Here is a 22389-nt window from a genome sequence, read left to right as displayed (position 1 = left end):
GGGAGTCCATCTGAGGAGAGCCAATGAGAGGCTGGCGATCCAATAGAGTCTCGACAAACCACCGGGGATCAAGGTAGACGGACACTGAGAGGCTGGTCACCTGTCAGTCGGTACCTGAAAACGATCTGAAGGAGATCCATTGAGAAGGATCATCTCCGTAATCACGATCACGGGGAGGGCCTGTGGCAGAGGTTTTTCCCTAAGTTCATTCCAGGAGAGTCTGTGGCAGAGACTTTTCCCTAAAGGTTCAAGTTCATTCCAGGAGGGTCTGTGGCAGAGACTTTTCCCTAAAGGTTCGAGTGATACTCTGGCTGCCAGGTCGGTGTGAGTGGCCTGTCCAGGTACACCAAGTCCACTCAGGCAGGAGTGGCGCAAGAAGTGTTACACGTGGGAGCAGGACTGTTTCCCTATTGCTACGCCTGAATCTGCTGTTCTCCTTCTTCTTTCAACTCTACCGTTCACCACAAGTTTACTGTTTTTACCTGGCTGGGTAATAAAGAGCACAGAAAAAAAAACTTGTTGTGGACATTCCATTACTTCTACATTCATCATACACCCTTAGACGGCGGAGGAGCCATGAGGTAACATGCCACCCAAAACAAACCATCAGCTCCTCCGGGGGTAGATAGATCGATAGATCAATAGATAGATAGACAGATAGATAAAGATAGACAGATAGATAAATAGATAGATAGATAGATAGATAGATAGATAGATAGATAGATAGACCGATCTATAGATATAGATAGATAGATAGATCTATCTATATCTATAGATCTATATCTTTATATATATATATATATATATATATATATATATATATATATATATATATCTAGAGAGAGAGAGAGACCTTGGTGGCAATTAAAAGCAACTACTGAAAACTAGCAACAATACCTTGATCTGGCACTATCAATAAAATTGGTCCTTGTTGGCATATCTGTAGTCCTGGCATCGGATGAGTAGATGGTGCTATATATACACACAAATAAATATTAGGATTTGTTTAGTCCCAATCCATAGTAGACAGTTTCCATATCTTGCATTTATTTTATAAATTAAGCTATGTTGATTATAACAGATTATAACAGATGTTATTATTATGTTATTATTATTTTAATAGGATTTTTTTTTCTTCTTTTACTTAATAAGTAGTAATAAATAATAATAATAATAATAATAATAATAATAATAAAAAATAATAATAATAGTTAATAAAAGATCTTACATTTTCTGTCCATCTGGTTTGCTAGAAACAGCCCTGTTGATAAGTAAAAAGTAACAGACATTGTAACATTGCAATTCGTAGCTATGTAAATGAATCTTTATCCACAAATGCAGTCTGTGATTTTTTTCTCACTGCTGGAGAAAAGTTTCAGACTGTTTAAGTTTTAAGTGGCTGAATTATCACTGTGATAAGCCATGGTAAGCAGCAGTGAAATATCAAATAACAAATATGTGCAGAGAAAAGACAGTGAAAGCTTTTAAGACATTTGTGAAAGGAAACATATGATCCTGATAGAAAGGGTCATAGGTTATTCATCCCCCATATGTTACTAAATCTAGGATTACACACACAGTTATTCTTTTGTTTAAGCAAAAGATTGAGGGAAAAAAAAGTACAGATCTCTGCATCAACACAAGCGATGTAGATGCAGGGACTCCCTCCCTGTCAGAATACACTGATCAGCACTTGAAGCCACTGGCTGCAAGCACTGGTCGAATGCTGGTTTTGTAGCATGACTGTTTGACAAAAGCTAGTCATCAGACCAGTTTCTGAAAAGACAGCAGAACACATGGACGAAAATTTGCCCAATTCCTGCTGAACCCGCAAATTTTGGTCCATGTGTACTGGGATTTACAAATAAAACCGCATAGATAGCCCCATATTATTATTATTATTATTATTATTTCTATAATAAAAGTTATAATAAATAGCGTTGTCACTTTAAAAAAAAAGTAAAGAAATAGTAAACGGAGTCATACGTTTTAACTACGTTGCACCACCCCTACGCAATGCACACCAGTATATCTTTTAGCATGTGGGCTGGTGTGAATGAGCCCTTAACAAAACTTAAACACTGAGATACATTGTTACAACGCACACCAGCGCATTCGTTATAAGAATCATAAAGTGCGCTTCCTTGTTTGATCAAAATTAAGAACACTCACAAAGGTGATGTGTGAAAAGGCTCATTAGCATAATAAACAGCCCAGTGTGCATCCTCAGCCCACAGCAGCAGCAAGAGTCCCCAATTCTCAGAGCAGTCCAGCAATATAGGAATCCAAAGGCAGGCAAGATGGCCGACCGGTAACATCTGGGACCAGTGTGGAGCGCAAGCAGGAAATTATGTCACACAAATAATCTTTGTGAGTGTTCTTAATCTTGCTGCTACACTCAGGCCTCGTACACACGACCGATTTTCTTGGCAAGAACCAGCAAGAAAACTGCTGGCAGAGCCTTCTTGCTGAGAAAACTGTTCGTGTGTATGAGGCTTTTAGGTTTCTCGTCGGAAAATCTGGCCAGAATCTCAACGAGAAAAATAGAGAACCTGCGATCTATTTTCTCGTCGAGTTTCTTGTCGGCCTGTTTCCCGAAGAAAAACCCGAGAGTGTGTATACTTTCCTGTCGCCGTGGAAATGCTTAAAATGACTTTGACGCATGCACGGTAGCTTCCACGACATAGGTAGGGTGAAGCAAGATGGCAGCAACGGCATCAAATGTGACGAGCGCATGCTCATTGTACGCAATGACATCACCGCGTTCTTGCCTTTCAAGAGAACCACGGTTCTTTTGAAAGGTCAGTGTGTACACTTGGGCGGCAAGAGATTCTTGCCAAGAATCTTGTCGGGAAAACAAAGTTTTTTTCCTGACAAGATTCTTGCCCGTGTGTACAAGGCCTTACAGGGGCTTTCCTTCTTCTTTGTTGTCTTTTTTTTTTATTTATATAAAACCTTTATCCCAAAAGGAAAAAAACTGTAACTGATTATAAAGTATTAGCTGGAAATTGGCTTCAATTTGTTAGTTCATCTAAATTTGCTAGTACATCTAACGCCTCCCCCCCCCCCCCAAACTGACAATGCTGCTGTCCAAAGGTGCCTCCTGTTCTCATTCATTCAGAGTTGTGTCTCACTAATACAGAAAGCGCATTACTGGCCAGACCTACAGGTGAAAACAGAGGGGAAAAAAGCCTTATGCCGCGTACACACGATCGCTTTTCACGACGTAAAAAAGAGCGGCGTGAAAAACGACGAGAAAAAATAGAGCAGGTTCTAAAAAAAATTCGGGCATTTTTTTCGTCGATGAAAATGCTATGTAGCATACACACGGCCATTTTCACGACCAATTAGTAATTTTTCTCGTCATGAAAAACAGTCGTGTGTACGCGGCATGAAGCCTAATACACACGACTGAGGAACTCGACGGGCGAAACACATCGTTTTCCTCGTCGAGTTCCTTGTCAGGCTGTCGAGGAACTCGACAAGGCAAGTTATTCCATTCCCGTCGAGGAAATAGAGAACTTGCTCTCTTTTTGGCTCGTCAAGTTTCTCGACAGTTTCCTCGACGAAAATGTACACACGACCGGTTTCCTCGGCAAAAAAATATCTTCCAGCAAGTTTCTTGCTGGTTTTTGCAGAGAAACTCGGTCGTGTGTACACTTTTCAAAGAGGAAACTGTCGAGGATCTCGTCGAGCCAAAAAGAAAGCATGTCTTCTTTTTCCTCAACGGCAATGGAGAAATTTGGCTCGCCGAGATCCTCGAAAGCCTAGCAAGGAACTCGACGAGCAAAACGATGTGTTTCGCCCGTCGAGTTTCTCGGTCGTGTGTACGAGGCCTGAGAAAAGAAAACTGTTGCAGTCACCACATCTAATGATTGGTAGGCTGTAATTTATGACATTTTTGGTTTTGGCTTTAATACCGCTTTAATATGTAAAATGGTCACTTCCTGAATCCTTTCTTAGATTTTCACATAAAGAATGCCTTTTATCATCAAGTCTGACTTGGTGATATACCTAGGGGTCTTTTATCCATATTCATCATGGTGATAAAACATTTTTGTCTTTCACCATTTATTAAACAGGTCCATTCCGTTTACTTTCTTTGTACAGTACTTATCACCGAAAATTCATGGTGAAGAGAAGGAACAAAAAAAATCTATTTCTTAACCCTGCTCATAACTGGCTTTTCACTGTATTGAACATACATGTAATGTGTCTGTGCAATTTCTATGCAGTGTACTCTATGCTTTTTTACATGGTCAAACCATCAACTTGACTACAGATTGATCTAAACATATTTTTATGTGTTAAGTTGTATATTGTGAGATTTACTCCTCAGCGGTGTGCAATGTTTCAGTACTGCTGCACAGAAATGTATATATGTTATATTTTTCCATATCATATCATATTTAACATCAATATTTTTCTTACGGTTTGGTTTCTGTGGTTGTTGTGATGGTTGTGTTCCTGTTTGTTGGAGCCCAAGACTTCCTGCATAGAATTAAATAATGTTTTAACCAGGATTTCACTATGCGTATCTTGTACCAATTATTTAATCAGAAACAGAGTTGTAATGAAGATTATAATGTTCCCTGCATAATAAAGACAAATCCAATTGTGCTGAATAGCTAATTATTCTGCATTCAAGCTGATTTTTATTCTTCAGCATATAGAAAACGTTTATCACACACAATGAACCTTAAGCATTTTGTCCATCTAAATCAGTATGGATTAAAATGGAAGAATAAACCTTCATATCTAAAAAAGATGTGTTGTCTTAAAGGGATTCTATTAATTAATTTTACTAATAGAATAGACCAGAACTAGTGTTACAAAATAAGACAAGGTATGCAAAAATTATACTGTATACTCTGTGCTGGGTTTGCCACAGATATGTGCAGATTAGAAAAATTTGTTTAGTTTTGTTTCGGATAGATTCGTTATGTTACTAATTTTGTTTTGTTTCGTAATCCGTTAGTTTTTTTTAGTTTCGTTAAGCTTATTAATTCTCGAAAGAATTCCAGATTTTTGGAACAATTTGAATTCAAATTGGTCGAAAAATGATCCAATGATTCAAATTCTGTGTGTAGAATAGCTGCTTGTTAAGGAGCGGGCCGGGAAGCGAGCTGCCACATTCTTAACAACCAATGATTTATCAGCTGTCAGCAGATTTTCTAGCTGACAGCTGGAATGTAAACAAAAGAATATAGACAATGAAAAATTCTGAAAAATGCCCCCATTCATACCAGGACCTTTTGGTCTGGTAAGGTTTTTAAGGGGAACCCCATGCTAAGATAAAAAATAAAAAGAGCATGGTGGGTCCCCCCCAAAATCCATTTCAGACCCTTACCTGAGCATGCAGCTCAGAAGGTCAGGAGGGGGGGGGGGTGAGCGGCTGGGTTAGCCGGTGAGGTAACCGGGTGGCACAACCCCCATGTCTACCTCTCATTGGGTGGGTGTCATTATGGGGAGGGATTTCCCGGTGATGCTACCAGGTATTCCCGCCCCATGTTTATCTATCTCTAAGGAGTAACACTCGCCCAATGGGGGGTAGACATGGTGGTGGAGTCATCTTTTTCCTACAGGAGGTGGGGTTGATTTACTTAAAGCGGAGTTCCACCTAAAAATTGAACTTCCGCTTAACCCACTCCTCGCCCCCTTACATGCCACATTTGGCATGTAATTTTTTTGGGGGGGGGAGTGGGGGCTTCAGGAGAAGGGGACTTCCTGTCCCACTTCCTCCTTCCGCCGAGGGGCTGGAAAGGCAATTAGCTTAATCGCCTTTTCACAGCCCCTCCCTGTAGGCGAGCGCCTGTCCAATGAGACGGCGCCGTGCCGCTCGCGCATGTGCACTGCCGCTCGTGCATGCGCAGTGGGTGCCCGGCCGTGAAGCCGAAAGCTGTCACTGCCGGGTGCCCACACTAACAAATGAAAACGCCGGCGAGGGGGGGCGAGGAGCGGAGCCCCGGCCGGCGCGTCGCTGGAGCCGTGGAGCAGGTGAGTGTCTGTTTATTAAAAGCCAGCAGCTACACTTTTTGTAGCTGCTGACTTTTAATAAACTTAAAAAAAAGGTGGAAAACCCCTTTAAGGCAAATAGTCTGCTTAAATAGGAAGTGGCATTTTGCAAGGGAATTAACCCCAGAGCTTGGTGAATGTAGTGACGCTCTAGTGACTTTAAAACTCAATCACGTACATGTAAATATTTATTTTTTTACGTTTCCTATAATGTGATTGGGTGCACAGTGAAATGTCACCACGTTCCCTAAGCAAGAAGATGCTTGTCGTAAATGCTGATGTTTAATAGGGAAAAATTATTCCAGATCAGCCTATGCAAACTGTTATGCTGTCTATTAATTATGGTTCAGCCTCTCTTTTTTATCATTATTTAAATCAATAATCTGGATTATATATAAACTTGAAAGTAATCTTTCACACATTTTTAGGTATTATCTATTGTCTGTGTCAGAATTTATGCTGACGCCTTATAAATTACAGTGACGAAAATAAATGCAACAATGATAATAACACAGGATGCAAAGAACACTACAAGCATTCATGTAGATTTGTTCCATAACGAGTACAATGCTGTGAATGAAGCCAAAGTAAGCAAAGCTTGTCCAGTACAAACTCTGATTCATACAGTTATTCTTTTAAAAAAAAAGTCTGAACAAAGAGTTCTCAGACATGCAATCTTTTACTCCTGCCCAGTTATAGGCTCCTGTGCCACCTGCATTATTGCACTTTACATTGTATCACTTGTGATTGTGAACATATCTGCAGAAGAGGAATATGCATGTGAACGTTAAAAATGCTGAATGTAATCAATAAGATGGAAAGCCATTGTTTGCAATTAATGATTTTAACAAATGGCAGAGCCGGAACCATTTGTGCAGTGACTTAGCTAGTCACTGACATCAATGATTTGTTTGGCTGGACTCACACTGACCACTATAATTAGAGGCATTATTACATTGACCTCCAAAGTAAAGCCTAGTACACACTATTCGTTTTTTTCAGTCAACCCAGCGGGCTGAACGAAAAAAAAAAAACTGAAGAGCTCGGGGTGAGCCGCTGTACTAACTATACGATCGGCAGACCTTTTTCCGGCCACGCCCCTTTGACAGAAGGGGCAGCTTCTGTTGGACCGACTGCCATACACACTGGCCAAATATCGGACAGTTTCTATTGAACCACCTGATGCGGTCCAATATTTGGCTCTTGTTTACGGCCCATAACTGGGCACTTTACTTCTTACCATCAATGTTAGAGGGCATTGCTACCAGTGGTGGCCGGTGGTATATTTTCTTGGGGGGGCGGAAAACTGCCAGCCATGGGGTTTCTTCACCAATGATAACCACCAATGTAAGGGCCACTATTGTGACTATCAATGTAGTTCAAATAATGTACAGACAATAGGAATACAGCTATGATAGTTCATTTTTAATAGCTGTCAGTCTACTAAAGAACAATGCAGAAGTAAGTTTAAATTAAGCCCCGTACACACGACCGAGAAACTCGACGGGCGAAATACATTGTTTTGCTCGTCGAGTTCCTTGTTAGGCTGTCGAGGATCTCGGCGAGCCAAATTTCCCCATTCCCGTCGAGGAAAAAAAAGACATGCTCTCTTTTTGGCTCGACGAGATCCTTGACAGTTTCCTCGTCGAAAAGTGTACACACGACCGGTTTCCTCGACAAAAAAATAATAATAAGCCACTGATCTTATGTGTCCCACCCCTCCCAACTGTTATATATTATTCAATTGGCTAGTCTTCTTATCACACTTAAAGTTATTGTAAACCTTCTTTTTTTTAATCATAAACATGTCATACTTACCTGCTCTGGTTTTTCACAGAGCAGCCCCAATCCTTCTTTTCTAGGGTCCCATGTTGGGGCTCCTGGCTCCACCTCTTCTGCGAGTCCCTCCATAGGAAGCACTATGGTGACATTTATGCGGGCTCGATCCTGAGCTGCACTGCCTGTGTCTATAGACACAGACAGCACAACTATGCCAATAGGCTTGTGCTGCTTTCTTTCTGCCCTGTAAGGAGGAAGATAGAGGAGAGAGCCACTGATCTCAGGCACATTGCTGGATCGCAATTAGGCTCAAGTACCTGTAAGGAGAAGCTGGGGGATCCTGTTGCACCAAAGGTTTTTTACTTTAATGCAAAGAATGTATTAATGTAAAAAAAAAAAATTCTGCTTTTAGAACCACTTTAAAAGATTCAGACACCTAAGCCCCACAAGACCCACCGATACTGGGGGTAGAGAGGCTGAAAGCATTAGCTTGGTTACTATATCAGTACCACTTGAACCAATGACCAGAGCAGTTGGACGTTACTATCATCTTATTCTGCTAGCAGTTAAGTTCTAGGTGTACAAAATCTGAGGGAGTGAACTTTGTCGGGACTGCACTCTGGCAGTTAGAAAGGGATGCTGAGATCAGATGCTTTGTAATCTGCCTACTTTGTTTAAAACAGAATTTATTCAATAGGTCCAAATTCCCACCCAGATAGTGATGTATGCCTGCCTACTAATGTATTGCTTGTTTTAACGTGATTAATAATTTGCAATGAGTGTCTGAGTTCTCTAACTGTAGTATACATATATCTTTACTAACCTTCATTCCTCTGGCATGCCCTACCCCAATCTGTCAGACTATCTCCAAATCTATCTACTTTTAGGCGATTCCTGAAAGCTTTTCTCTTTGGAGAAGCCTACTCTGCCTCTACCTAATAACTGTTCCTTTATTTTATTCATCAGCGCATCCCCCACAGTTATTACCCTTTCGTATCACTTGACCCTCCCTCCTAGATTGTAAGCTCTAAAGAGCAGGGCCCGCCGATTCCTCCTTTATTGAATTGTATTGTAATTGTACTGTCTGCCATAATGTTGTAAAGCGCTGGACAAACTGTTGGTGCTATATAAATCCTGTATAATAATAATAATAATAATTAAAATCACATACTTGTATGGTATATAAGATATGCGTAGGACCAAATAACAGAAAAGTGCATACCTGAGTAACAACAAGCCACTTGGGCTTCCCGTTGAATGAGTAAAATATTAATAGCATGAGTGAAAAAGAGATTTACAGACTACTTTGTGCTGACAGAAAAGGTCACAGTAATCTCTGAGGGCATGCACTTTAGCTAGATCACTATGTTAAGGGACATTCAGGAGATGTAGCAGTGTAGGAGTAATGGAGACAGATTAATATTGGACTGCAGATGTAGCTATTGTGTTTCCATGCCATTTTTACTGTTTGACAGGATGGTAAAATGATCAAGATCTATCAGTATTAGCATAAACAGTGTACTAGCACTTAACTGCTACATTCAAAATCCCAAACAATTTGATGACTTGCATAGGAGAAGAAAGCTGTCATTATGAACTAGCTACAGGATCAGATTTCATGCTTTGTCATTGTTGGCGTAGTCAAGAAAAATAATATTCTAAACATATAGAACTACTGTAAAGAAATAACAGCAATATCGTTTTAAGTAAACCTGCCACAGACGTAGGCATTAACATTAGCACACGTTACCCTTAGTAAAAACTGCATTTTAAATAATAGATAAGTGGATTCAGAGATATCGTTTCAGCACTTGGAGGTAAATGCAGACTTCCAATTTCCTGTATGGGTTGAACTTGGCCTCAACACTTCCAAAGCCTAAATGCGATGGGCAACCTTAGCCACCAATTGATAGGCATATGGGGCAATGACAAACTCAACTTTGGATGTGTTAATCCTTTTGAAAAATTGGGTGGTATTACCAAAAAGTGGTGCAGGCAGAGTGCTTGCACCACTCTTCTAAACATAAAACATAGAGCAGATTCTGCTCCTAATTAACTAAAGTGTCGAACCCCCTCTTGTTTAGGCCAATTAGAGCCTCAGGCTCCCAGTTGATCATAGGATGAGGTAACAAGAGAGATGGAGAGCAAGAGAGTGGACAATTTGTGTGATATCTACAGATAAGGTTGGTGATGTAGCTGGGGGAATGTTGTGGATGGTTTTGTATGTTGTGGTTAGTATTTTTATTTTAAACATAGGCCTAGTGTAAGCCCGTGAAGGGATTGACAGAGAGGGGCAGCAGCCACAGATTGGCTGGTAAGGTGTATAAGTCTAGCAGCAGCATTCACGATAGACTAATGGGGGATAGCCCATGTAAAGGTAGGCCAGTGGGAACAGAGTTTCAGTAGTCAAGGGGTGAAGTCTGGAAATGTTACAGAAGTTAAGGTAGCAAGGTTTAGCCAGTAATTGAATGTAGGGTCTGAAGCAGAGGTCAAAGTCTAGGATTACACCTAGCACCCTGGTGTGTGTGGAGAGACCAATAAGTGTGCTGTTGATCTCAATGGAAAGTCATGGGGGAAGGGGAGATCAGGACAGAGGAAATAATATAAGTTAAAAACTACTAAAACGTACTTTACGTGAGAATGATTTTTGTTTACTGACACTTAATGGAAAGAAGACTTCAGTAGACATTAGCAGAACTTTGATGAAAGTAATTGTGAGATTTTATCAGACATACTAACCTCTTAGGTTAGAGGCGTTTTCAGACAATATTATTCTGTTGCTGAAATAAGAGCAAACCTGATTCTGCTATCCCTGGATGCCCAAAGAAAATATCCTTAACCCTTTAGATCATTTTCACACTTAACAATTTACAGGGGTGAAACATCACAAGAATATGGCACTCATTTGCAAAAATACCTCTTTGATTCCTCAGTGGTGGTAGTTGTTGTTGTTGTTGTCTTGTTACTGGGAGCCCAAGATTGCCTGGTGAATATGTAATATTTATTCTTAATATGATGAAACAAAATATTAGTACAGCAATATTAAGTATATACATAAATGCCTTTATACCTTTTGTTGATGGTGTCTGACTCACTGTTAAAAGAGATGAGAAAGATGTAGAATTATGTACCATGATTAGAAAAATTATAAACCCGAGTCAACAGATAGATGCTCAATATTTTTAAAGTGAACATATGTCCAAGTCATGCAGACTAAGTATTTACATATTCTGAACACGCAGTACAATGTTTTTAAAACAAGCCCTCATTCACCACTGTGTCTATATGCACTGTGGAAAACAATATTTTTAAAAGTTCATAACACATGCAGTAAAATCTTCGTTTTTTTTCTCTGACAGTAAATCTTGGCAGGTTGCCAACCTTCCAATGTAAACATTAACAGGTGTTAGAACCCAACTCTAGGATCTCTGTTATGATCGTTGAGAATTTAAGAATAAATAACTTCACCTAAAAACAGCTAAGAGGTAATAAATGGCTTGTTTTAAATTGCTATTAATGCTTTTTGATAATATGTAAATAGGATTATGTCCGTTGTCTGGCCACCAGTGACCAGTGCACCTAAAACGTGACACTATAACTAAACATAATTTTTATAGGGATTTTTTTTTGTAGATGTTTTTGGAATACAATTTGGAATACTGTATTTATGGGTAACTGTGTGATCTGCTCAGGATGTATAGGAATTAAGTTCTGTGCCCACCGCTGTGAGTACTGGCTGGGAACGAAGCTTGCCTATGCTTCAGGCAATGGTAGAGAGTGACTAGGTGTCCGAGGAGCCCGCACATCAAGTCAATATCTTCTGTATGATAGTGAATGGCAATCTCAGCCTGGACCCCCGCCAGGCCATGCCTCCAACGCGTTTCACTCCACCAACTTGAGCTTACTCATGGGGAACAGCAGGTCTTGACATGATGAGCAGCTCCCTGGGACACTTAAGTCACTCTCTCCAAGAGTATTTATGGGCCTATCATGTAAAAATGTTATGATTTGCTCTTATTCAAAAGTACATTGTCCTATACCATTTTATGTTAGGAAATGTTGTAATTATTTTCTGACCTACATAAACAAAATATTATGATGTTACAAAATTATGTACAAATGTAAACGTTTCTACCAAGTTAGATTGTTAATGACATGTCAGTTAATAAAAATTAGTTGGATTTTTGGATATTATTAATCACCATTAAGACAATTTGTTATGTAAAAAAGCCTTCATAGCCAAGTATCAGATTATTTAGGTTGTATAAACATAAAGTGTATTTTTTTGTTAAAGAATTTTTTTTAGTGTATACTTTCAGCAGGTGGAAAACTATAATTATTCTATATTTAAAAAGTTTGTTTTCTTGTATATCTAACATCTTTTCGGCTGTACATATGCATATATAAGACATTTATAATATACAGTATATTGTTAATATATATTGCTAAGCAGGCAAGCAAAAAATCAATGAAGCCATACAAAGCAAAAAATCTTCCTTTCTGCTTGTGCGCTGTGCAGTGCTGTGAGTGTGAGCTGCTCACTAGAGACAGGAGCTCATTGATGCATTCCTTCCAGACTGGCACTGAGCTAATCAGCAAATGTGTTACCTTTTCGGAATAGCAAATAATTAAAATATGCTGTATGTATCCACTCAAGCATTCCTTGATCTAATCATCAAATTTGTTAGGACTTTACTACAGGGTGAAGGTTGGCTTGTTAGTCATCCTGTAATTCAGATTATTGGTAATTCCCAATAGGAATGAGAATGCCCTATTTAATTGGGGACACAATGCAATCTAATGCAAGGTACCTTATTTCCCACAGCCCTCTATTAAGAAAAGCAGGGCCCCTGTCCCAATGTACAGTAGATGACCTTACTTTGATAATCAGGAAAATACAGTTGGTACCATACAATGGTATCAAGCTTTTAAATGAGAGAGAAGCATTGCCAAGCACTATAGTCATCTGCAAAAAGCTTGTAATTTGTGGCAAATAAAAATAATAATGTAAAATTCAATGCTCTAATGCATAGCTAAGCGCTCCTTGATTTGCAAGACTACCTCATGGGCATTCTTTCCAGTGTTGCAGATTTATTTCCTCTTTCAGATGTATTTCTCAATGAAATTCTGTTGGAAAATATGGAACCATAGATTTAAATAAAGGCGTTACAGATTATTTTATCAATGATCTGAACCATACTCATAAATTGTAGATTCGTTGTAAGAGCTGATCCACATGGCATAATGTAGATTGCACTATTGTAATCTCAAGCAGCAACTGCATGCATGTGCACTCCAGAGTGATGGGCAATCGTTACAAAATTAACCTTTAAGAAATTGTGTTGAGATATAATTGTGTTGAGAGATAAGGTAGTTATTATTGCAGATCTTTTGAAAATGTTATTTTCTTGGCTGTCTATGAGTCACTTAACATTAAACAAGCATGAAGAAATTGAAGTCAGAATTTCTTATCTGAATACAATACTTGTTCCAGGTCAGTGACTCTAATGCCACGTACACGCGATCGGAAATTCCGATCGTGTGTGGGCCCAATCTGACTTTTAGAAATAGAACATGTTTTATTTTTTTCCGATGGAAAAAAAAAACAATCGGAAATTCCTATCGTCTGTGTGCAACTCCAACCGAGGAAAAACCCACGCATGCTCAGAATCAAGTTGATGCATGCTCGGAAGCATTGAACTTCATTTTTCTTGGCTCGTCAAAGTGTTTTACATCACCGCCGTGTTGGATGGTCGGAATTTAGTCTGACAGTGTGTATGCAAGACAGGATTTTATTCCATCGGAAATTCCGTTCGTGTGTACGCGGCATTAGGGGTTGATTTACTAAAAGCAAATAGACTGTGCACTTTGCAAGTGCAGTTGCACCAATTTTCCTTAGTAAGTGTAATGTAGTGAAGCTTCACTTTGTAAAGAATATTCAATCAGGTGCAAGAAACATTTTTTTTTTTTTTTGCATTTTTACTTGCACATGATTGGATGATGAAAATCAGTTGAGCTTTACCACATTTATTAAGCTCTGGGGAAAATTAGTACAACTGCACTTGCAAAGTACATAGTCTATTCGCATTTAGTAAATCCACCCCTAAAAGTCTTAAATACCTGCATGTTAGCCAAGATATTTGCATTTTCTGAAGGAGGGCAGCAATGGCCGCCTTCAAGTTTACCTTGGTACAGATTTCTTTTTTCTAATCCTTGAAATTGACTGTAAACTTCTACAGCTTTGTAACTACACAATGAATTGCCTGGTTCACATGGGTCAAAACGGGGCCTCTGGGTACATTTTATGTGGGATAAGATAAGCCATTTATAAAAAAGTTTTATGATTTTGAATTAGAAAATGTTTAACCTATGCAGACCCTCATTTCCATTCTTTTGAGTAAACAAGTTAGGCCACCACTACAGGTTTTACATTTTTGAAGTTGGCAAAATGGAGTCACCAAGTTCTTCTGTGGCTTCACCAACAGGCATGGTACTGGTACCCATGGGGGCTGCCTTAGAGATCATTGCAAAGTTTGATTGACAAAAGATACCCTTAACTTAAGCCTTGTACACACGACCGAGGAACTCGACGGGCGAAACACATCGTTTTCCTCGTCGAGTTCCTTGTTAGGCTGTCGAGGAACTCGACAAGGCAAGTTTCTCCATTCCTGTTGAGGAAATAGAGAACTTGCTCTCTTTTTGGCTCGTCGAGTTTCTCGACAGTTTCCTCGACGAAAATGTACCCACGACCGGTTTCCCTGGCAAAAAAATATCTCCCAGCAAGTTTCTTGCTGGTTTTTGCAGAGAAACTCAGTCGTGTGTACGAGGCCTGACAAGGTTGAGAAACTGAAGGCTGAAGTATGACTGTACCATGATCCCCAGGCCTAGCTAGATTTTTTCATTAATTTATTGGAGGGAATTGTTATTGCAGTCCTTGTTCAGAAACTGAATTTTTTGATTATTGTGAATAAGGCGGTGGTGCATCTAGAAAGTTTATATGGTGAAGTGATGACCCTGGCTTACTTGTGGAAAAAAATTCTAGAGAGGTTCTGCAAAAGTTAGGGGACCATTTAGAGAAGGAAGATGGAGCAGGGTGCAACGTGGTAGTCAACACTAATAAGCTCCTTCAGGAAAAATATATTTTAGGGATTAGGTGGACACATCAAATGGGAGAGTCCATAAAATGTAATCTAGTCTATGACTTTACCTGTAGTAAATTCGCAATCTCTGAACATCTCTAATGGTAAGTCTGCAGTCTCGGATGGCCTGCTGTGGCATTACCAATACAAAGTATTATGAATGCCTCCTTGGTTAAATCAGGGATTGCATTTGAGGCCCCCAATATCAACTAGGTTGGCCATCACTGCCTTGGACCATAATAACTGGTCTGTTTAGGAAAAACATTTTTTTCATCATCACAGTTACTGTATAGAGAGCTCTACTGGTAATGCCAGATATCTAATTGAAAGGTTCAAGCATAGGAAAGAGTGCTTCTTAACGCCATACTAGTCGTGTATGCAACTGATGACAAAACATGTCTACAGTTTATGGCAATCTTGCTCAAAAGGAAAGCAATGACTGATTAATCACACCCTGAGTGAGATTGCAATAGCATAATCAAATGTTACCTGTGTATATCAATCTTTACAATACTTTTCTGTTACGCTTTTACATTTAATAAAAGTAAATAAAAAATAGAATGTGTAGAAACATGTACAGGCATAAGGTAAAGAAAATGTGTAAAATTTGCTTCTTGTTGTGTCAGCTTTGTTCGTGCTATGTAGTAAATTGCATGGTACAGTATATAGGTTTCTTTGTGTCTGTCAGGAATTACTTTGTGCTAGATAGTACTCACCAAATACTTGCAATGAGTACCAAGAAGGATAATAATAATAGTAAGGTGTAGAGGATTTTTTATTATTATTAAAGTCTATTAATGACTAATGAAACTGTTATAGAGTTACCACATAAATTAAATGGACTAAAGAATGCACGATGATAAGACATAAAAGTCAGAATAATAGTAGGAGTTATAACATTACTGTTTAACATTAATTAATGTTAGATTACAATATTAAATACAGTTAGTAGTGTCACATGTCAGAAAAAGAATATATATTAATAAATAACTAGTGTAAAGAGCATGCAGATTTAATTATTCATCATTAGATACATTGTAACAATAATATGCTTTACCAATACTTTTAAATGCCGTTTCATTTTTAATAGGTAAGTTCACCTTTATAGAAAAATCTGTAAGGTGAATTTACACAAGAGCCTCACCCCTGCCGGTCCCCCTGACCTGGAGCACGGGGATCACTGGCTAGGAGACATCGTATAGCCGGCTCACAAGTCCGGGGCTTAGAAATCCCCTTGAGTTAATCTCCAAAACGTACCTCGTCAGTTGGTACTTTTAGGAGCATTCTAATTGGCCGACGCCCATCCAAAACCCTTTGGGTTTACCAACAATGTGTGGTATGATGGCCTACATAAATAGTCTATTGATAGCCAAACGGTAAGACCCTTACAGAACAAAAGGAGGTACTACATGTGACCAACTTCAATCCAAATTCCTGAATATGGTCTATCAGCTGAAACATGCGTTGGGGCAGAGACTTTAGTGCTGACGTTACGCCGCTGCATGATATCGGTGTTACAGCGTTTTTTGCATTGAAATATCAGTCTGCTTGTTTGGAATGCTATGTATGTGATCCTTATGGTGCAATAACAACTATACTATTACCATTTTTGCTGGCTCCCGTGTGAGCTTTATTTGCTGCAGCTTGGATCAATGCTGGGAACTGGGGAGGAGAGAACTGAGGATGGACTCATAGGCTACCCTGGATGGTATCTACTTAAAGAGAAGCTTCAGTTTCCCCCCCAAACAGTTTAAAATGAGCAGCTACAAATACTGTAGCTGCTGATTTTTAATAAAAGGACGCTTACCTGTCCAGGGATCCAGCGCTGTCCTCACCCGGCTTCCCATTGCACACATGCTTTGCGAATGGTTCCGCAGTCTTCTGGGACCTGTGATGTGTCCCAGAAGGATGAGGGTGAAGAGGGGTGAGGGGAATGAACTTCTCAGATTCCACGCCGATCCTGGGGGAAGTAGAAGCAGGTACCTGTTAAAACCAGATACCCACTCCCACCCCCACCCCTCCAAAATAAGTGCCAAATGTTAGAAAAGGAGGAGGCAAAAAAGCCCCCTTTTAGGTGAAGTTTTTCTTTAAGATGACATGCTAAGCTTGCTACACATTTTGTAGCACATTTTCTGGTGAGTGTTCAATTCATAAGGTGGTGGCTGGTGGTTCTTTACACTGCTTTACACTGAAAGTTATCTGGCAACAATCTTAGTCATTTGTGGAGGAATTATAATACATGTATTTATTTATTTATTTATTTATTGGCACTTTATGCATTTTATACATATGTACTTTATTTTTATTTTACTATTATACTACACTTTAGGATTGGCATATTTATATTTATATAGATTTTTTAAATGTATATAGATATGTGACTAATTGTTGCACTTTGTGAGTAATTGTTGCGATCTGATTGTGTGGCACTGCAGGTTATTATCTTTATGTAAGCAACTTTAAAGTGGATGTAAACCCTTACAGACCACTTTATGCTACAGGTAAGACTATAATAAGGCTTACCTGTAGCAACCCAGGATATCTCCTAAACCTGTATGGTTTAGGAGATATCTCCTGTCCCCTGCATGTGCCAACGTCATTGGCACATGTGCACTGGGGCAAACTGAAGCAATGGCACGTATGTGCTGTTGCTTCAGTGACCGTGCCATTACCAGCGGCTCCCACACGCGTGGGAGTGATGTCATCACGGCTCCGTCCAATCACAGCGTCGGAGCCACGATACCCAGAATTTACCCCCGGGAGAGATGTCGCCGCCAGAGGGGGGGACGAGGATCGCTGCGGGGGCTTCGATGTAAGGTAAGTACAGGCATACCCCAAGTTTAAGTACACAATGGGACCAGAGCATGTATGTAAAATGAAAATATGCTTAAAGTGAAGCAATAACTTTTTTCACTTCTGGGGGGGGGTCAGGGGCTGTATTTCAGGAAGTGAAGTTTATAGTAATGCACAGTAATCCACTTATGTTTAGGCAGCAACTCTGGGCTGGCTGGCGGGCATGACTGGTGAGCAACTCTGGGTGGGCATTGTGGCGGGCAACTCTGGGCTGGCTTGCGGGAACTTTGCCTCTTCACTTGCGGCCTCTTTACTTGCAACAACTCCAGATGGCAGCTCTGCCTCTTCCAGGCCATACTGTGGCTGCGTGACGTGGGAATATCTGTACTTGCGAGCCACTTTACGTACACGCACAGGTATGTCCATACTCACGAGTGTACGTAAAGAGAGTGTACTTAAAGCGGGGTATGCCTGTAATTCACAATGAGCTAGTATGCTATGCATACTAGCTCATTATGCCTTTGTCTTACAGGTTTTTTTTTTTGTTTAAAGGGTTTACAACCACTTTAAGCTAACTCAAAATTGAAGGCATGTTCACTGAGCCCAGAAAACACTTGACACAATGCACAGAAAACAGTACCTGTCCAGAGCATCATCTGACTTGAACCTGTTGTGTATGGTTGCCTTCTCTTCTTTGTCATTATCCCTGGAAAACAAATGTAAACAGCTTAGGACATATTATTGTAAAGCCAACAAATCAAACAGATATGTACAGTGCATGTCTATTTTGACAGTAGATTTGTAGAACATAGTTTGGATATGCCCCATCACAGAGGCGGCTCTAGGCTTTGTGAGGCCTTTGGCAAAACTTGACATGGGGCCCCACTCACACCCATGATGTGAAAAAAAATACAAGTTCAAGAGCCTCATCCCCACAGCCCTGGCCAGTGTTTGTGGGGGTCTGTGGTCAGGGGGCTTATGGGAATCTGGAAGCCCCCTTTAACAAGGTGGCCCCCAGATCCTGCTCTTTAATAACTAAAGGGCGGAGGCCTCCCGTTGATGTCACCTGGTGAACCCGCCCCTTTTGATGACACTGAGTGAGGGCATGCTGGGTCATTGACGTCACAAGCGGTGGTGTCACCAATATTCACTGGTTGTTAGGGAAGCTGGTGGCCCCGCTCCTGAGTCAGGGCTCATAACGCTGCCTGAGCACAGCAGCATTAAGGTCCCCTGCCCCTCAAAACTGGGGTAATGCATTAGGCAAGTTAGGCAGCCGTGAGGCCACTGTGAGTGTGAGGCCTTAGGCGACTGCCTAATTTGCCTAATTAAAGAGCCGCCTCTGCCCCATCAGATGTAAAATTAACTGGGTTCTTCTGTATATAAAAGTAACTGCATTGTTTAAATAATGACACTTTTGTATGCTTTCAGAACTGCCCCCTTAGTACTATCCATCGTCTACCCAATGCATTAATCATTGCAAACTACTATAAAAGTATACACTGATGGTACCTTACCCCATACTGTTAACATTGCCCTCTGCTAATTCCCTCCACTGTTACAGCAAAGCCAAAACCCTTATGCATTTTCAATTCTGTCATTGCAAATCCCTCCTCTCAAGCAACAATCCCCGCTAAAGAAACCACTCTACTGTATGTCCATATTGATGATTTTCCTTATGATGCCAAGACAGTAGTAGTACTCTTTGCTGCCATACTTGAAGTAGAACTAAATGTACACAACAAAAATCGCAGGCAGGCCTTTTATTGCTGAAGCAACATGCGTCTCTTCTGCAATAAAATACACTTACCTGCCTGTTCACAATCCTTGGAGGTAGGTAAACAAAGCTGTGCGTGCGCTGCCCCTTTCAAATTTCTGGCACAGTGCCAGTGTGCTGGGATGAATGACTCCCATGCATGTGTGGGAGTGACATTGTGCCATGCTGGGCAATCAACATGGTCGAAGACCAGCACCCAGGGGAAGCCAGGGAAAGGATGCTGGCAAGGAACCTTGCAGCCATCAGAACATTGGGGAATAGGTTAATATTTCTGCCTTTATTTCCACTTTAATGTCGCAAGCAGATTTATTTTCAATCCCTCAGAGCCTTTTAGATGTCATTTGAAAATTAAACCTTCAATGGTTCTATGCGTGTTTGCCCTGGAAAATAATAATTTGAGTCCAACATTTGATGTTATGACATCTGAATGTTAGCAGGTAATCATGGGCTCCCATAGGGACTTACCTTCAATCTACACTCTCTTGGTCATAGGACCATGGCTTTGTATTCTTCATATTTTAGCATGTTACTTTGCTCATGTGTCACCAAAACAATGTGACAAATGCAACTGTTTATATTGTTAAAACCTTAAAGCGGAGGTTCACCCAAAAAACAAGTATATAACATTACATTCAGTATACCTCAAACATGTACAGTATGGGGTGTACATACGGTATTATCGATATTTTCCTCCCGGCTTCCGGGTACTTGCTCCCGCGGGAGTGGGCGTTCCTGTGCAGTGCCGCAATGTCATCTGGGACTTCGCCCATATGATTGACGTGCCTGAGAAAAACTCCCCCCAGCGGATAAGGCGCGTCACGACTTTCCGAAAGTAGCCGAACCGCGAGTCGGCTCTATACGGCGCCTGTGCAGTCAGCTCTACACGGCTCCTAGTCGGTACGCAGGCGCTGTATAGAGCCGACTCGCGGTTCGGCTACTTTCGGAAAGTCGTGAACCGCCTTATCCGCCGGGGGGAGTTTTTCTCAGGCACGTCAATCATATGGGCGAAGTCCCAGATGACATTGCGGCACTGCATAGGAACGCCCACTCCCGCGGGAGAGAGTACCCGGAAGCCGAGAGGAAAATACCGATAATACTGTATGTACGCCTTCCAAAAAAAAACAGCATACTGTACATGTTTGAGGTATACTGAATGTAATGTTATATACTTGTTTTTTGGGTGAACCTCCGCTTTAAGGAGCATTTGAATAATAAAATGAACATTGGAGGAAAGGAAAGGGAAGTTATTACGGTGTTATGTTACACATAACAACACATAACAACTGATTAGGGGGATCAGGGAACTGGTTAGGGGTTTTCTATCAGTACATATAATAGCATTTGCAGAGACAGAATAGTTTGTATTACTTGTCCAGATTTTCCTGGGATTTGTATTTGTTTAGTAAACTTTTCCCAAAGTTTTCTTCTTTCCTAAAAAACACGAGAAAATAATATTAATGCATACATTTAATATCGAATAAAATATAAAAACACTCAAATGTAAAACAGGACATGGAAAGACTAAAGGGGTGCTACACAATAACAAGGAGATTTGTATATCCATATTCTGAATTATAATATTATTAAATCTCGAAAAAACTGATGGTTTTGATTTGAAATATTCCAACACTGCTGGTAAAATTGCTGAATGTTATCATAGCTGTGGCTAGGCAATGAAGCTCTGTCTACATTGGTGAATGTGCAGGGATGGACTGGCCATTGGGACTACAGGGAGTTTCCCGGTGGGCCGATGGCTCAGTGGGCCGGCTTCAGTGACAGCGGACCGCCGCCCCCCCCCCCTCCGCTCCTCTGTCTCTCCCTTTCTGCAGTGCTCACCTCCTATCCCTCCCCGCAGCGCTCACCTGGGGGGGAACAGAGAAGCAGGGGGAGGACCAGAGGAGCAGGGGGGGCGACAGAGGAGCATGGGGGAGGGGACAGACAGCTGACTCAACAGCTATGGCCTGGGAGTTTAACTGATTCTTTGTCTAGCTTCCCCACTGGTACTGCCTATAAGAGTACCAGTACCAGTCATTCTACTCTAATAAAGTAGAGTGGCTAGTGAAGGGGGAGAGGGGGCTTGGGTGGCCGGGAAGGGGTGCAGAAGTTGTCCGGCCACCATGGGAGAGACCTGTCAAAGTGGGCCAGTCTGGATGAAGTCCAGGGCCAAATTTTTGTCCCAGTCCAGCCCTGTGAATGTGTAAACTCCAGGGCCCTAGCATGAATCTGATTGTGTGCATGTTCACTTTCTTACATCTTGTCCTCTTCATCTTCTGGCCGTGATTTTATCCAGCTACTGTCCTTTAGCAAAGTTCTTCTCTTGTTTACGTCTTGTATCACATTCTCTCTGCTTACAGATCCCAGGGTATTACTTTTAGCATCTGCCAGAAACACAATAAAGAAAAATACAGTTTAGAGGAAACTCTAAAGTTAGTGATTGATTAAAGAGGAAATATCATTTTTACAGTAGATTTAAAGAGTTAAAAGATAAAAGAATATACAGTACAAGTTACAACTATTTTTTTAAAGGGGGGGGGGGGTGGCTTGTCAAGGTAGAATATAACATGCACCACTCCAGCTCCCATACTAACCTGGCCCTCATTAAGCTTATATAGGCTACCAATGACCCAAGATGGGTAAAAAGACCTGGCTTCCAAACTTAATCCTGAAAGGATCAACTCCCTCTTTGATTCCTCCTAGCAAAAAAACCTTCCTTGCTGCTGAGCACTCCAGCAAAAAGGATCAACATGTACCAATGTGGCATGGCTCACTGCCTCATGCTGCTGCTCACACCAGCACCCACTACAGCAGCCCCTTCTCCACTCTCAGAGCTGGCCAAAGACAGACCTGCCAAGGTTACCAAGTCGAGACAGCAAGAGAACCTAAGAGGAG

At 40.8% G+C, this 22389-nt stretch overlaps 1 protein-coding gene across 14 annotated transcripts in view; it reads right to left on the bottom strand.

Moving 5' to 3' along the window:
• SCEL (sciellin) overlaps positions 1 to 22389 on the bottom strand; it is a 129874-nt gene that overhangs the window by 62665 nt on the left and 44820 nt on the right. For 13 of the 14 annotated variants that reach the window (XM_040341415.1, XM_040341406.1, XM_040341407.1 and 10 more), the window contains exons 3-11: positions 21752 to 21878; positions 20869 to 20931; positions 18367 to 18432; positions 12856 to 12921; positions 10865 to 10888; positions 10712 to 10777; positions 4432 to 4491; positions 1229 to 1261; positions 898 to 972 (exon numbers count right to left, since the gene is read on the bottom strand). In XM_040341415.1, coding sequence (XP_040197349.1) covers positions 898 to 972; positions 1229 to 1261; positions 4432 to 4491; positions 10712 to 10777; positions 10865 to 10888; positions 12856 to 12921; positions 18367 to 18432; positions 20869 to 20931; positions 21752 to 21878 — 580 coding nt within the window. The remainder of the gene's footprint in view (positions 1 to 897; positions 973 to 1228; positions 1262 to 4431; positions 4492 to 10711; positions 10778 to 10864; positions 10889 to 12855; positions 12922 to 18366; positions 18433 to 20868; positions 20932 to 21751; positions 21879 to 22389) is intronic. The other variant, XM_040341414.1, reaches the window with a different exon arrangement.

This window comes from Rana temporaria, chromosome 2, assembly GCF_905171775.1.
Source record: "Rana temporaria chromosome 2, aRanTem1.1, whole genome shotgun sequence".
Taxonomy (NCBI): domain Eukaryota; kingdom Metazoa; phylum Chordata; class Amphibia; order Anura; family Ranidae; genus Rana; species Rana temporaria.
The sequence above is the reverse complement of the archived record's forward strand: the minus strand, read 5'-3'. Positions and strand labels throughout refer to the sequence as shown.